Raw genomic sequence first — 17,025 nt, forward strand, 5'->3', positions numbered from 1 at the left:
AACACGTAGTAGCTGGAAATAGGACCTTACAAATACAAGGCTTTCCCACTGAGTCACATTCTCAGCCTATTTTTTTTTAAACTGAGTGGCTATAATACATAAGACATTATTCCAGATTTTATGCTTGGGGAATTTAAAATGTGGAGCATGAAAAAAAAAAAAAAGAAAATACCATGTCCAGGAGTGCTTAAAGAAATCTTCAAAATCTTAAAATAGAACTGCATAGAACTCCAAATTTTATTATAACTATTACCTAAGAAGCTTCTGAGATGGAATTATTTCTTTTTGGGAACAACTTCATTCAATAATAAAACTGCTTTACTAAGATGTGGGCTAGGCGCCCGTGAAGGCAGTAGACACTTTTTGAGAAGACTGTTCTTAAAGCTCAGTAATATCAGCTAGTTAGGAATTGTTGCTAGCATGAAAGATCTATTGACTGTTTTTACTTACAGCTCATTGTTGAAAATCAGGTTGAAATTATCCAGAAATTAAAAAAGTCATGAATTTGATCTCAACTTAATTTTATGAGCCATACTGTTATGATTGAAGTTGGCTGATTAGACTAGACTAGAAATTCCATTACAAGAAAATATATCAACAGTATAATGTCCATCAAATGCTCTGAGAGGTGATAAAAGTTTTGTTTGCCAGGAATGTAGGATGGGTGTGTGTGAGAGCAATGTCGTGTGGGTGATGTGTCTTTTCTCACCGTGAGACATGTGATGTCAACTATGGACAATGAGTTCATATTTGACAGGAGTCACAGGTTGGGCATGCTGTGGTAATCTCTGAACCAGATACATAGAATGCTTTCTGCTGTAACCTGTATATAATGGTGGGTGTGTACTATTATATATAATGATGGCTTCAGAAAGAAGCAATCTGAATGTTTCAGGCTTAATCAGTTGCTTGATTCCAGTCATTCTTATCAGAGAATAGACCACTTCAAAGAGCATCTATATAAATTTCCCAGAGGGGAAGTTCATTCAACAGTTATGATTTGTTTACATAATTTTCAGACTACCAAAAAAGGTATCTTTACTCTGGTCTGTGGTACATGTAAGTCACTGGCAACAGACTGAATCTATATGAATAGAATAGGTGTATCAAGAGGAGTATTGGCCATAGCATGAGCATAACCTTGAGTTCTGTCCTACTTAATAGAGTCCCTTTGGGATCCTTCATTGTCATTGAGGTTGAAAAACAGTAGTAGCCCAGTGAAGATTACTAGGTTTCAGGTGAGGCAACCTAACCTCAGAATTTAGGGGAACCTCTATGAATTTAGTACTTTATTGAGACAGCAACTTTGCTTTAGGAGGTAAAACAAATAAAAAGATGAATAATTTATTTCTAAAGGATTATAGCCACGATCCAGAAAGATAGGATAGGTATTGAGGCACTTCTTTTACAATCAACTATCCCTTTGGTTCATCAAGGGCACTGCATATGATTCCATGAATACTGCCAGGGGTCAGTCCTGAGAATAAAGCTTAGAATAGTCTTGATCTGAGCTTGACCAGGCATGGCCATAAAACAAAACACCAGACAAATAAATAATTTCAAATTACTTTTTTCATGTAAAGTTAAGATGTTACTGAGGTTAGCTTAGCTAACTTCTTGAATATATCATCACCATTTTATAAATGAAGTTTGTTAGATTCTTTGTGTTGGGTCACCTCAAAACTATGAACATCCTGGTGAGTCATAAGACATACATTGATTAAACATCCAGTTTCAAGAACTCAGTAACTGGAAAAATTCGAAGACCTCAACCAGGTTAGCAGTTATTGGGGACAGAATCTCCCAAGGCAGCTCCAACTGGTGGTTTCAATCATTAGTTATAAAGACTTGTAACTCAAAAGGATCATTAGGAGTCTTGGGGATTATGATGGCAGTGGCAGTTCTCTCCATGTGGCCTCTGGTATTTAAGAACTCTCACAATATAGACATATAAGCACTAATAACAATTATACAGTTAGGGGCCAGAGGTGTGGCACAAGCTGTAGGGCATCTGCTTGAATGATTTAACCTAGGATGGACCACGGTTTGATCCCCTGGTGTCCCATTGGCCCCCAAGCCAGGAGCAATTTCTGAGTGCATAGCCAGGAGTAACCTTTGAGTGTCACTGGGCATGGCCCCAAAACCAAACCAAACAAACAAAAAACCAAAAGCCAATTATACAGTTAGTCTTTTTAACCACAGACTTTAGCTTTTCTATTTTACTTTGAATAGTCCTTGCCCAAACTCTACTAAATGAACCTCAGGAACCCTTTCCCCTTCAGACTGTGTAAGACAATGGTGTTGGTACTCACATCCAGTGAAGTTATACATGTTAGGTTCTGTACCCTTCTGACATGCTATAGTATTATTGGTCAGATGCAAATGGTCGTTGATTTCCCTTGAAGATAGATAAGCCTTGTTCCCACATCCACTTACCTTTCTCTTTACAGTAAAAATTGGGGTATGGTAGAGGGAAAGATCAAGATGAGAAGGAGAAGAGGGAGGGGGAAATAGAGGGAGGGGAAAGAGGATAGAGACAGAGACAGCAAGAGCATGAGAGCACCTTATATTAGGCAGCCAAGTCTATTATTGATGCTGTCTATTTCACTTTATTTTTTGTTTTTGGGTTACACCTGGCAGTGCTCAGGGGTTACTCCTGGCTCTGTGCTCAGTAATTGGTTCTGGCAGGCATGGGGGACCAGATGGGATGCCAGGGACTGAACCCAGATTGGCCGCATGCAAGGCAAACACTATACGCACTGTGCTCTCATTCTGGTCCCCGTCTAGTTCACTTTATTGGTGCTTTGATTCAGAAGCTGCAGTTCGGGGCCGGGAAGGTGGCGCTAGAGTTAAGGTGTCTGCCTTGCAAGCGCTAGCGTAGGACGGACCACGGTTCGATCCCCCGGTGTCCCATATGGTCCCCCCAAGCCAGGAGCGATTTCTGAGCGCATAGCCAGGAGTAACCCCTGAGCGTCAAACGGGTGTGGCCCAAAAACCAAAAAAAAAAAAAAAAACCAAAAAAAAACCAGAAGCTACAGTTCACACTGCTTTTATGGTTTTTTGTTTGTTTTTGTTTTTTTGGTCACACCCATCAGCACGCAGGGGTTACTCCTGGCTCTGTGCTCAGAAATTGCTCCTGGCAGGCTTGGGGGACCATATGGGATGCTGGGATTCAAACCACCTTCCTTCCTGAAATGTCTGCATGCAAGGCCAACGCCCTACCACTGTACTATTTCTCCAGCCCCCACACTGAGTTTAAATTAGGACTATGGGTTTGAATTTTTGCTGCTGTTACCTTGTAGCAGAGGTTTCTATAAAGGAATCTTCTTTACTTTTCTTATTCCCCACCACCTTCGCGCCTATCTAAAGGAATCTTTTTTAATCCAGGGCACTTGTAGCTACATTGTAAGGCTTTAAATTCTCATTCCATTTCAAGAGAAGAGTTAGGAACATTTTTCAGGTCTTCTAGGTCTGACAGCCGGAATTTATTCAGAATTCATCAGCTAGTCTCCCATTCTTCAGGGAATTTCCGTCAGCATTGTGAATTCAATCCTTGTCACAGAGCTGAATACTAGTTAATGAGTCATTTACGTTTTCCCTTGGGAGTCAGTCTCAGAGAACTCTCTGTAAGGGCTAAACTCTTCTTTAGCTGCCAGCACCACTGCCACATACTAGAATCTTTTCCTGTCCTTTCCAAATGGACTTACAGTAGTAGCTTGATCTATTGCAGGAGGGGCTGAGAGGTGAGATGTTCCAGCTATTTCCACCCTTCTTTAACAAATACCATATGCTTGCTTTCTGTTCTCCCAAGTGAATCAGCTGGTTTCTGTCTGGAGCCTTCATAAATTTTCCTCCTTTCACACTCTGTGTGGTACTCCAGGGTCTGGAATGTAGTTTGGTTAGAGTGCTTTCCTTGCATGTGTATGGTCCTGGATGTGATCCCTGGCACTAAAAATGAAATTCAGTAACATCTGCATAGAGTCAAAACTTACCCCTTTCCTTGCTCCAAGATGATCCTAAATGCTAAGTGTTACAGTGACAGTACTCCTTCTTGTCAGGCAAATCCACTTTTCGGTACTTTGCGTGCCACCACCTCTCCAATTTCTTCTCTTTACTAGGCAGAAAAATGTATAAGCATTTTTTTCAGCTGAAACACCAAATGCATTAAAAACTTTGAAGGCACAGATACTTATAGACTGTTGCCAAAAATAGACAGTGAAATGTCTAGCATGAATCATGTCAATACCTGCTCTACCACAGTGCAAACAGCATGATGTAAAGAAAAAGACTTTAGAATGAACGAAGATTTCAAGTTACACTCTGACCAACAAATATTGAAGTGACTGTGTACATATCAGGCCAACACAGTGAAAAGTAATGTCACTTAAAATTCTCTCTCTATATTTTGTTTGTTTGTCTGTTTGGGGGCCACACGCATCGGTGCTCAAGAGTTACTCCTGGCTTTGAGCCCAGAAATGGCTCCTGGCAGGCTCAGGGGATCTAACCCGGTCTCTCCCAGGTCGGCCACATGCAATACAAATGCCCTACCACTGTGCTATTGCTCTGACCCCCAATTCTATATTTTTTGTGTAACTATTAATTGAACGCATGGACTAGACCAGCGTTTTTCAACCACTGTGCCGCAGCACACCAGTGTGCTGTGAGATATTGTCTGGTGTGCCATGGGAAAAATTCCAATTTCATCCGTTACATGCAGCTTCAGCTCACAAATAGACCAATCATTAGATTATTTTAGAGTAAAGTAATTATAAAATAATTTCTTTGTGTTTATTTGAATCCTATTCAAGAGAATTACTTTATATATAGTCAATATAGGCACAGAGTTAAAATTTTTTTTAACATTTTTTTTTTAAAACATTTTCTAATGGTGGTGTGTCCCATGATTTTTTTTTTTTCATGAAAAAAGTGTGCCTTTGCACAAAAAGGTTGAAAAACACTGGGCTAGACCTTCCTTATTGATTTGTTTTTTGTTTGGGGGGGTTTAAGTTTTTTTTTTGGTTTTGGGTCACACATTGTTGCTCTGGTGGATCATATGGTTTCAGGGATCAGGCCTTCTGCATGCGTAGTATACACACAACCTTTCAAGAATCTCTCCAGTCCGTCTTTATTTTGCTTTTGTCTTAAAGAAAACACTTGTTTGTTTTGTTTGTATTTAACAGAATGCAGATGGGATAATAGATAAAGAAGAGCTTCGGCTAGCTTGTGAGCAGATCGACTTGCAGTTGGATGAGAAGCTCTTGGACCAACTCTTTGACTACTGTGATGTGGATCATGATGGGCAGATCAGCTTCCTGGAGTTTGCAAATTATCTTGCCTGGAAAGATAAAATACCTCTTAAAGAATATGAAGAAAGGGTCATTATTAGAGGTAATTAATTTCTGAAGGTGTGCAAATTTCTTAAATGGACTTTTATTTTCCATGAGCTCAATTTTTATGAACTTTAATATTATTATTTGTTTTTGTTTTTGTGTTTGGGCCACACTCAGTGGTTCTCAGGAGTTTCTCCTGGCTCTGTGCTCAGAAATAGCTCCTGGCAGGCTCAGGGGACCATCTGGGATGCTGGGGATTGAATCAGGTCTGTCCTGGGTCTTCTGCTTGCAAGGCAAATGCCCTACTACTCTGCTATCACTCTGGTCCCTAAATTTTAATATAATTAAAGTAAATTAAATACATGGAGGGCATTGGTGGTGGGAAGATTGCACTGGTGAAGGGGGGTGTTCTGTTTTTATTAACAAAACCCAACTACAAACATGTTTGTAATCATGGTACTTAAATAAATATATATTGAAAATATAAATACTTAAATATATATTGTATATTTAAATACATTATATACATTTATTTGCATGCATATGCATAGAAAAGAATTTGCTAATAATTTTATTTCCTGGAAGAATACATGAAGGCCTGAATTCACTAAAACTCAATGTTTTTGTGGTGGGGTGGGGGCACATCTGATAGTGCTCAGGCCTTCTAGTTCTACCCTTGACTGGGTGTGGGGGACCATATGGAGTATTGGGGACTGAACCCAGATCCACTGCATTCAAGGCAAATGCCCTCCCAGCTGTATTCTCTCTTTCTGTATTATCCTTAAAACACTTTAAAATTTGTATTTGTTTCTTTTAAATTTGAAACCAGGTACTTTCATCCAAAAAAAAAAAATACTAAGTGAAAAAATAAATTGAAGTTCATAATAATTCCTCATAAATCTTTTAATTAAAAAATCATAGTCATATCATAATTAGTTCCCTTTCCAGGAAGATCAAAAAGTAAAATACAATTTTGCATAAATATAGCCTTTTAATTTTGTTTTATTTGATTACTTTTTATTTATTAGAAACTTTCCCTTCTCTTTATTGTTGCAATGATTGGGAGACGAACAATTATACTGTGGTGCATTCACTGACTTGAAAGTGGTGTGTTGGGGGGCCGGGAAGGTGGCACTAGAGATAAGGGTCCTTCCTTCCTCCCTCCCTCCCTCCCTCCCTCCCTCCCTCCCTCCCTCCCTCCCTCCCTCCCTCCCTCCTTCCCTCTCTTCCTTCTCCTCCCTCTCCTCCTCCCTCCCTCCCTCCTCCCTCCCTCCCTCCCTCCCTCCCTCCCTCCCTCCCTCCCTCCTTCCCTCCCTCCCGCCCTCCCTCCTCCCTCCCTCCTCCCTCCCTCCTCCCTCCCTCCCTCCCCTCCCTCCCTCCCTCCCTCCTCCCTTCCTTCCTTCCTTCCTTCCTTCCTTCCTTCCTTCCTTCCTTCCTTCCTTCCTTCCTTCCTTCCTTCCTTCCTTCCTTCCTTCCTTCCTTCTCCTCCCTCCTTCCCCCTCCTTCTTCCCCTCTCTTCCTCCACCATTTCTCCTCCTTTCCTGCCTTCTCCTCCTCCTCCACCACCATTTTTCTTCCTTTTCCTCCTTCTTTTCCTCCTCCTCCCTCCTTCTCTTCCTTCTCCCCTCATTTTCTCTCACCCTCCCACCTTCTCCTTCTCTTCTTCCTCCTCCTCCTCCTCCTCCTCTTTTTTTCTTCTTTGATTTAGAGGCCACATCTTGCAGAGCTCATGATCTGCTCCCAACAGTGTTTAGGTCACCTTGTGATGCGTACATTTAAGACATAGATTTACAGTGAGTGTATTTTATTTTTAATTTGTTTGGTTCTGTTTTTGAGCCACACCCAGTGGTACTCAGGGCTTACTTCTTATTCTGTGCTCAGGGATCATTCCTGGTGGAGCTTAGTGGACTATGTGGGGTACAGAGATCCAAATGAAGTCAATAGTCTGCAACAACAGCTCCTTACCCACTGCACTATCTCTCCAGCTCATTTACTTAGCTTTAAAAAATTTGGCTTGGGCCCGGAGAGATAGCACAGCGGCGTTTGCCTTACAATCAGCCGATCCAGGACCTAAAGTGGTTGGTTCGAATCCTGGTGTCCCATAGGGTCCCCCGTGCCTGCCAGGAGCTATTTCTGAGCAGACAGCCAGGAGTAACCCCTGAGCACTGATGGGTGTGGCCCCAAAACAAAAAACAAACAAAAAATTGGCTTGGAAATTTCTGGGTAATTGAAGAGTTGTTTTTATGGTTTCTCTAAAATAAATATTTAGTTCCCTCATGTTAATATTGCTATAAATACCATTTTCTCACATTTTGAAATATAGGTTGGTTACATATATTTTTAAACTAATATGGGTAATGTCTTTATGATATAAAAAACTCCTAAATTTTTTTTGGTTTCTATTTGTAGCTTATTTCTTATTAGAGCTATTATTGTTCCCCAGATAACACTTCAATAGTTTCTTTTGCTTTTCTAAGTTACTGTTCCAATTTTCAATTTTCATCAATCAAGGTTGTGAGGTTTTCTGTTCAATCTAATAACTAAATATTATGTCAAGCATTTTTATAATTAAGTTTGTGTTTTATGATGCCTTGTTTAGTGTTTATGTTAGTATCATAAAGGATTTCATTTGTTTGTTTTTTGAGTCATATCTGGCCATGCTTGACAGTTCCTGGTAGTACATGTGGGACTAAATTGTCTCAGGGATCAAATGTGGGACTCCTGCATGCAAAGATGCACTTATCTATTTTTGTAGCCTGAGACAATTAAGTTCTTTAGAAATTTTATTACTTTTTTTTAAGAAATTTTATTACTTTTAAATTTATTCTTAAATTATCCCTCTTCTAAAATGTGAAGCATAGGGACCGGAGCAATAGTGTAGCAGGCAGGGCTTTTGCCTTGTACACAGCTGACATGGGTTTGATTCCTAGAATACCATATGGCCTCCTGAATCTTCCAGGAGTAACTTCTGAATGCGGAGCTAGGAGTAGCCCCTGAATGCTGCCGGGTGTGGCCCAGAAACACAAACAAAATAAAACAAAAAAGTGAAGGGTCAGAGAGAAAGCTCAATGGGCTGAGCACATGTTTTGCAACTAGAAAGGACTATATTTGAATTCTCTTTCACTTTCTGGTTTCCCTAATTTTAACCAGAGTGAGCCATTGAGCACAGAACCAAAATAAAAGCCCTGGGTTAGCTCCATCCAGCAAAGTCCCATACATTGCTTGGTGTGTCCCCAAAATGAATAAACAAAAACCAAAAACAAAGTGAAGACCTTTCTCTCCACAGGGCTCAAGATCCACTCCCAGCTGTGTTCAGGATATCGTGTGATAGATGCATTTAAAACATAGCTAGATTTACAGTGAATATACCTATTTTTTTCATTTTTATTTTGACCAAAGTGGATTACAAATCTTTCACAGTGGGGCCCGAGAGATAGCATGGAGGTAAAGCGTTTGCCTTGCATGCAGAAGGATGGTGGTTCGAATCCCGGCATCCCATTTGGTCCCCTGAGCCTGCCAGGAACGATTTCTGAGTGTAGAGCCAGAAGGAACCCCTGAGCACGGCCAGGTGTGACCCAAAAACAAAAGCAAACAAACAAATATTTTACAGTAATATTTTAGGCACATAGTGACATTTAATCAGGGGCATTCCCACCACCAATGTTGTCCTCCCTCCACCCCTATTTCTAGCATGCATCCCATATCCCCACTTGGTGTCTAGCATGTTGTAAATTGGGTATCGATTCTGTTGTCTTTGGCTTTCGATTTGGTGTTTAGTCTGATTATTTTTTTATTTCTACTTAATATTCATACGACTGGTCTTGATACCCTCCATTATTTCCCCCTCCATTTGTGAGGCGGGACAAGATGGTTTGAGTTATGTGGTTCTGTTTGAAGGAAAGACAAAAAATAGGGCAAAAAATGGGAGGAGTTCTTACCATTTTTTTTTTTTTTTTTACATTGAGGCTTCCCTAGTTAGTTTTTACTGGGTGATCTTTCCTATTCTATCTACTAGGTAAATAACATAATACTTTCTACCTAATAAATCTTTTAATTCCATTATTATTATTTTGATTTATGAGCATACCCAGGCGTGTTCAAGAACTAATCCTAGCTCTGTGCATGGAGGTCACTCCTAGAGTTGCTCAGTGGACCTTGTTCTGCTGGGAGTAGAATCTATACCCACTGAGTCTTCCCACTGAGCTCTTTCTGGTCCTACTGGAGCTTTTTAAAGAAAACAACTCTATTTTCACTTGTCCTCTAAGAACCAGAGAGTATCAGTGCTTTCCCCTTCTGACTATAACTGGAGAAAAAAATGGGTCAAAGAAGCCTGTTTGGAGATCAGGTAGTTTGAAATCTGTTCCTGATTTAGGGTCTTGGGTTTTTTTTTTTTTTTGGGCCACACCCGGTGGTGCTTAGGGGTTACTCCTGGCTATCTCTCAGAAATTGCTCCTGGCAGGCACGGGGCCCAAATGGGACTCGGGGATTCGAACCAACCACCTTAGGTCCTAGGTCAGCTGCTTGCAAGGCAAAAGCAGCTGCGCTATCTCTCCGGCCCCCGGTCTTAGCTATTTTTAGTGAGGTTTTCAAATGATCAGTTGACAGAGGAATAGGTTCTTTTTTTGAAAATGTGGTTAAACACCGTGGTTTACATAATGCAGTTGTTTAGGCCTTTCAATCTTCCATCACCAATCCTATCATCAATGTGATCTCCCCCTCCTCACCATGTCCCCAGTTTCCCCACCCACTCCCAAAGCCTGCTCCTTAGCAGGAGCAAAATATTTGATATTGTTTGTTACAACAAAATAACTAATGCAATTATCAAAAAATACTTTAGTAAAAGAAAATCTGTGAAAATTATCATATCTCACAGTGAAGCCATTAAAGTTATTGAGGCTTTACTAAGCTGTTTCTTGCTAGTAGGGTATAGAAGGGGGTGCAGACTTTGGGGAAGTTTGTCCATTTCGGAGTGCCATGGTTCCCACATCTCTACTTATTATTGGGACACCATTTCTTTTTGCAATCTTTGAACATCTTCAGAAACTTGAGACTCCAACTAGAGCTTGAAAGGCCACAGCTCCCTCTAGTGTGGGATGTGTACTGCAAATTGTGAAAAGAGTTTAGAATTAAGGCAAATCAGTGAAAACTCAAGATTTTTAAAGTATACACCAATTGAAGAAGGTTATTATTATTATTTTTTTAACATCATCAGCTCCTGTGGGCACAGTGAATTCTTAACATCTAAGAGTGTTGCAGAAAACAGGAATAGGTCTCCTCCTCATGCTAAAACTGTGTAGAACGCCCAGCTCCGAACATGTCTTCTAGCTCTTCCCCTGACTTAGCTCTAGGAACAGCTCTAGTAATCCTGTAGCTCAAGTTGAACACGGGATAAAAAATTGGAAAAAAAAGTAAAGGAAAGAGGGCCAGAGAGTTAGCTCAGTGAATCGAGCCTTGCTTTCCATACAGGAAGCTCAGATTTGATCTCTGGTCTTTTGAGTACTGCTGGGAGTCACCCCTAAGCACAGAACCTAGTATATCTATAAAACATTCCCACGCATTTCTTTTCTTTTTTTTTTTTTTGGGGGGGGTCACACCCGGCAGTGCTCAGGGGTTACTCCTGGCTGTCTGCTCAGAAATAGCTCCTGGCAGGCACGGGGGACCATATGGGACACCGGAATTCGAACCAACCACCTTAGGTCCTGGCTCGGCTGCTTGCAAGGTAAACACCGCTGTGCTATCTCTCCGGGCCCTCCCACACATTTCTTAAAATCTACCACACCTCCTCCCCAAAAAAGATAAAGAAAAAGGGACCAGAGAGATAGTAAAGCTGATAGGGCATGTGTCTTGCATGTGCATAATCTGTTTTTTTTTTTAATTTTTTAAATTTTTATTGTGGCCAAAGTGAATTACAAATCTTACACAGCGATATTTAAGGTACACAGTGACAATAAATGAGGGCCTTTCCACCACCAGTGTTGTCCTCCCTTCATCCCTGTTCCCAAGCATATATCTCTTATCTCCCTCCTTTATCTCCCAGAATGCTAGTGTAACTAAAAGCATATATGTTAACACTAATGTAAACCTTTTTTTTTTGCAGTTCCAGATATTTTTACTAGTGGTATCTTAAAGGTTTAGAGTCAAAGGAGCACTGTAAAAACAATGTTAGTGTGGCAATTATCGTTTGCATGGGCCCACCAAAATATGGGGTCATGGAAAGGAAAAACTTTGGCCTAAGTACAAGGAGACCCTACCCTTGAAGTTTCCTAACATAAGACCATTTCTAGGCTCCAGGCAAACTAGTTTGTCCAATCCCGGTCATTGTCTGTAGTGCCCATACAGTTATATTTTTCATAGTCTCTGTTGTTGGTCATAATCTGGTTTTAATAATCAAAAGTTATTCCTGAGTGCAGAGTTAGGAAAAAACCCCAAGAACCATTTATTGTGTCCCCCACAAAACTCCCAGAAAAATAGCTTTTAAGTTTTTGTTTGGTCTTTCAGATTTAAAAAATTTTATTCTAGAATAAAGTGAGTGGCTAAAAGAAATAGTAGAGTATATCCATACTTTCTGGTAGGTGACACTGGTCTGAATTTTATCTTCCTCAGTGGGTGGTATTATCAGAGAAGGGCTTATATCAGCTCAGTTCACTTAAAAAGGGACTAAATGGAAGAGTAATTTTGTTGCTGAGCAATAGCTCCAAGTAATAACTTATGCCATAATTCCCCCTTTCCCTTTTTTTGTTTAAAGGAAGAAAGCCAAATTGTACAAACCAAATTGAAGCTAAAGCTGAAGAATCTGCACCAACTCTCCTGATAAAACCTGAAGACGTTGTCTTAAAGGAACCAGGGAGTTCAGAAAAGATTCTCCGGACACTTCTGAGGCCTAGTGACAAAGTTTCTAATCACTATAAAACAACTTCATCTGAGATTGGTGCAGTTGTAGGAGATGGTCCTTCTATTGGTGAATATGTTGCATTATTTTTCCAATATTAAAAGATCAGATAACAGAAAAAAGCAAAAAACAGTTCCTGTTTTGCCTTGCATTGTCCTCAACCTCTATTATAATAGTTTGTAAAATTCTCAAAATCTACGACTTTTTATTAATTTCTGTATTCTTTTTTTTTTTTTTTTGGTTTTTGGGCCACACCCGGCGGTGCTCAGGGGTTACTCCTGGCTGTCTGCTCAAAAATAGCTCCTGGCAGGCACGGGAGACCATATGGGACACCAGGATTAGAACCAACCATCTTTGGTCCTGGATCGGCTGCTTGCAAGGCAAATGCTGCTGTGCTATCTCTCCGGGCCCTCATTTCTGTATTCTTAACACTGAAGTGTCTTCAGTAAGTGTAGGTTGAACTGAACTATTGTTTTTGGTGACTCAAGTAAAATGATTTTATATCAATGAAATTGAAACTACAATAAATAGATCAGAGCATTCAATGCCATATATTGTAGTAATTTGAACCTCAGCAACTTTTAAAAGTTTCAAGCTGACTCTTAGCTCTGTATATAGATTTTTCTTTTACGTACAAATAGGTTTGATTTAGAAACTTGTGGAAGGGGAGGGAGAGAAAGAGAAAGAGAGAAACACACTCAGGAGAGAACATGGGTTTCTCCAAAGACAGAGAGTACCTCAGCACACCTCCCAGTGAGAAAGTGTCCTTTCGTCCAAAAGGACACATCTCTAGAGAGGAGATGTGGACAACATGCATTGGGTACAATGTACATGGGCTGGCAACACGTGCACAGCACTGATACAGGGGCTCAGGGAGCTCATGTGCCAGATTCTTAGTTAAATAAATAAGTAATTATATATTATGTATTATATTATTATATAATATTAGTATAAAATAATTACTTATTACTTATGTATAAGTAATAGTTAGTCTCTAAATATATGGGGAACTCTAACAAAAGTTTTCTCTAAATCATCATTGCTCACCTATGTGTTTGCTAGGGTTACCTAAAACAAGTCTTTGCGACTGCTTAAACCACAGAAATTTACCATGTCTATTCAGGAGTTTTAGACATTTGACATCAAGGTGGTTCATTATGTCTGAAGACTTTAGAGAAAATCTTTTGCAGGCTCCTTTCCTAATTCCTGGAGTTTTCTGGCATCTTTGGTTACTTGACTTTAGCTACATAAACTTGATCTCTGCCCTTCTTCACATTGCCCTTTCTTTCTTTCTTTCTTTCTTTCTTTCTTTCTTTCTTTCTTTCTTTCTTCTTTCTTTCTTCTTCTTTCTTCTTTCTTTCTTTCTTTCTTTCTTTCTTTCTTTCTTTCTTTCTTTCTTTCCTTTCTTTTTCTTTCTTTCTTCTTTCTTTCTTTCTTTTCTTTCTTCCTTCTTCTTTCCTTCCTTCCTTCCTTCCTTCCTTCCTTCCTTCCTTCCTTCCTCCTTCCTTCCTTCCTTCCGTCCTTCCTTCCTTCCTTCTTCCTTCCTTCCTTCCTTCCTTCCTTCCTTCCTTCCTTCCTTCCTTCCTTCCTTCCTTCCTTCCTTCCTTCCTTCCTTCCTTCCTTCCTTCCTTCTTTCTTTCTTTTTTTTTTTTGGTTTTTGGGCCACACCCGGCAGTGCTCAGGGGTACTCCTGGCCTTATCTGTTGAAGGGCATCTCGGTTGTTTCCAGAGTCTGGCTATTGTAAATAGTGTGACAATGAATATAGGTGTGAGGGAGGAATTTTTGTATTGTATTTTTGTGTGCCTAGGGTATAGCTGGATCATATGGAAGCTCAATTTCCAGGTTTTGGAGAAATCTCCAGATCACTTTCCATAAAGGTTGGACTAGACAGCATTCCCACCAGCAGTGAATAAAAGTTCCTTTCTCTTCACATCCCCGCCAGCACTGCTTGTTCTCATTCTTTGTGATGTGCGCCAATCTCTGTGGCATGAGATGGTACCTAATAGTTGTTTTGATTTGCATCTACCTGATGATTAGTGATGTGAAACATTTTTTCATATGCCTTTTAGCCATTTGTATCTTTTTTTTTTTTTCCCATATCCCGGTGTCCTATATGGTCCCCTGTGACTGCTAGGAGCTATTTCTGAGCAGATAGCCAGGAGTAACCCCTGAGTGCTGCCGGGTGTGGCACAAAAACCAAAAACCAAAAAAAAAAAAAAAAATCAAAATAAGTTTCATTTCTGCCATACTACAGATCATATGAGCCCTAGAGAATACACTTTAACCCTTAACACTCTGCATCCCAACACAAAGCATTATGAATATTATTCATTTAGAAAATAATTTAGAAAAATTTATTTAGAAAAATAATTTCGTGTACAAATGATATGGTTAAGCATATAGATTTCTAATTGGATTTTATATACGTTCTTTGTATTCTGGTATAAAGAGATTTTTCTAATCTTTTTGGATTGGAGCTATCCAGTAGAAATATAGTTGGAGTTATATGTATTAAAAAGCTTTCAGTAGCCATGTTAAGAACAAACTAAGGTAGAGGCTGGAGAAATAGCACAGTGGTAGGACGTTTGCCTTGTATGCAGCCAATCCAATACAGATGTTGGTTGAATCCCAGCTTTCCATATGATCCCCATGCCTGCCAGGAGTTATTTCTGAGCATAGAGCCAGGAGTAACCCCTGAGCACCACCGGGTGTGACCAAAAACCAAAAACAAAAACACCCCCCACCAAAAAACCCTAAGGTAAAATAAATTTAATCACATATATTTGTATCTCTAAAATGTCAGAACTTCAACTAATAAGTAACAAATTATTAAAGTTTTCAGTGCATTTTGGGTAGTACTAAATCTTCAAAATCCAGTCTCGTGTCTTCCTGGCTCAGTGCTCATGGGATTAAACATAGGCCCTCTGCATGCAAAACATGTGCTCCAGCCTTCAGTATTCACTTTATACTTACAGCATATTTTATTTCAAAATAATAATATTTCATTTGCTCAGTAAACATATTTGACTGGTGACTGTTAGTATACAGCTCAGTTTCAGAATGCATTTCCTTTCTTTTTTGATGTCCTAGGTTATCCCATCTATGGTGTCCCAACCATTCGGTCTGATATTCCTGTCCCTCATATTTATAGCATCAGTAGCAGAACAAATTATGGTGAAGAAGGAAATGCCTACTCATTACTATACCCTAGCATCTTTGGAAATAAAGGAGTGTTTGAAAGAGACTTCTTAAAGACTAGATCTAAAAAAGAGGTACAATATATTATTTCATAAGGTTTTAAAGATATGTAAGCTTAAAAAAAAGATATGTAAACTTTGAGTGAACCAACAAAGATAAAAATGCTCATTCATATAACAACTACTTTTAAATATTTTGTTAAGTAATGTTTTCAAAAAATAAATTAAGTGGTTAAGAGTAAATAAAAATTTATGTAAGATATGGATCAATCTTTAATTTCTTACACGTGGTTATACACCATTTGTTGAAGAGATGTCTTGTTTTTCCATTCCATTCCAATTCTTGGCTCCTTTGTCAAAGACTAATGTCTTGTTTTTCCATTCCATTCCAATTCTTGGCTCCTTTGTCAAAGACTAATTGACCACATACCTGGGGGTTTGTCACTGGATATTCTGTTTTTACCCATTGGTCTGAAGGTCTGTCTTTGTTCCAATACCATGCTGTTTTGATTACTATGGATTTGTAGTAGAGTTTCAAATTAGGTAATGAGATGTCTCTCAGTTTTTTGCTTTTCAATATGGATTTGGCTATTCTAGGTCTTTTATGGTTCCACACAAACTTTATAATGACTGGGGTTGTGGTCAATGCAGCTGTATACAAGGCAAGCATTCCCCAAATACTTTTTTTTTTTTTTTTTTTTTTTGGTTTTTGGGCCACACCTGTTTGACGCTCAGGGGTTACTCCTGGCTATGTGCTCAGAAATCGCCCCTGGCTTGGGGGGACCATATGGGACGCCGGGGGATCGAACAGCGGTCTGTTCCTTGGCTAGCGCTTGCAAGGCAGACACCTTACCTCTAGCGCCACCTTCCCGGCCCATAAGATAGTCACAAATCTTTTTTTTTTTGGGCAACACCTGGTGACCAAATACTTAAAGTATCCAAATTTATAAGCATAAAATTGTTGTTTGACTGCCAATGTTTTTTTTTTAGATTTCAGATATATTACATAACATTGGTCTCAAGCTTTCTGATGAAGAATTTGAAAATGTTTGGAATCTTGCATCAAAAAAGCATTGTAGAGGAGAAGTTTGTGTAGAGACCATCAGAAATATTCTACATGAATTACAACATGAACACAGAACCAAATGTAAAACAACCATGTGATACTTTTGGAGTTCACTTATTTAAACAGAAGAATTTTGATATCTGTCAGGTTCAGTCCATTTTGGTTTAGTTATATTTCAGCAATTACTGTGGTAAGATTCAAATGTTTGGATGGGAATAAATAAATTTGTGATTTAAAATTTCATCTTTTTTATTTGTATATTTTTGAGTCATGCCTCATTCTACCTAGGTGCTATTCTTAGCTCTATGCTAGGAAGATTGCTCTGAGGCGAGGGTTGGGAGAGTGTATGGGACCATGCTATATCAGGGATGGTACCTGCGTCTCTGGCATGCAAAGTATATGCTCCAAATCACTGCACTATGTCTCCAGTCCTTAAAATTTATCTTATTGTTCTATGTATAGCAACTTTGTATATGTGTAGGATTGTGTGTGTGTGTGTGTGTGTGTGTGTGTGTGTGTGTGTGTGTGTATCACTGGAGGTG

The 17,025-nt window shown here is 39.5% G+C and overlaps 1 protein-coding gene across 1 annotated transcript in view; it reads left to right on the top strand.

The window, feature by feature from the left end:
• EFHB (EF-hand domain family member B) overlaps nt 1–16,581 on the top strand; it is a 45,439-nt gene extending 28,858 nt beyond the window's left edge. Inside the window, exons 10-13 of the mRNA XM_049766480.1 lie at nt 5,181–5,388; nt 12,076–12,288; nt 15,311–15,492; nt 16,408–16,581. Coding sequence (XP_049622437.1) covers nt 5,181–5,388; nt 12,076–12,288; nt 15,311–15,492; nt 16,408–16,581 — 777 coding nt within the window. The remainder of the gene's footprint in view (nt 1–5,180; nt 5,389–12,075; nt 12,289–15,310; nt 15,493–16,407) is intronic.
• Nucleotides 16,582–17,025: the final 444 nt, after the last annotated feature.

Source organism: Suncus etruscus, chromosome 20 (genome assembly GCF_024139225.1).
Source record: "Suncus etruscus isolate mSunEtr1 chromosome 20, mSunEtr1.pri.cur, whole genome shotgun sequence".
Classification (NCBI taxonomy): Eukaryota; Metazoa; Chordata; class Mammalia; order Eulipotyphla; family Soricidae; genus Suncus; species Suncus etruscus.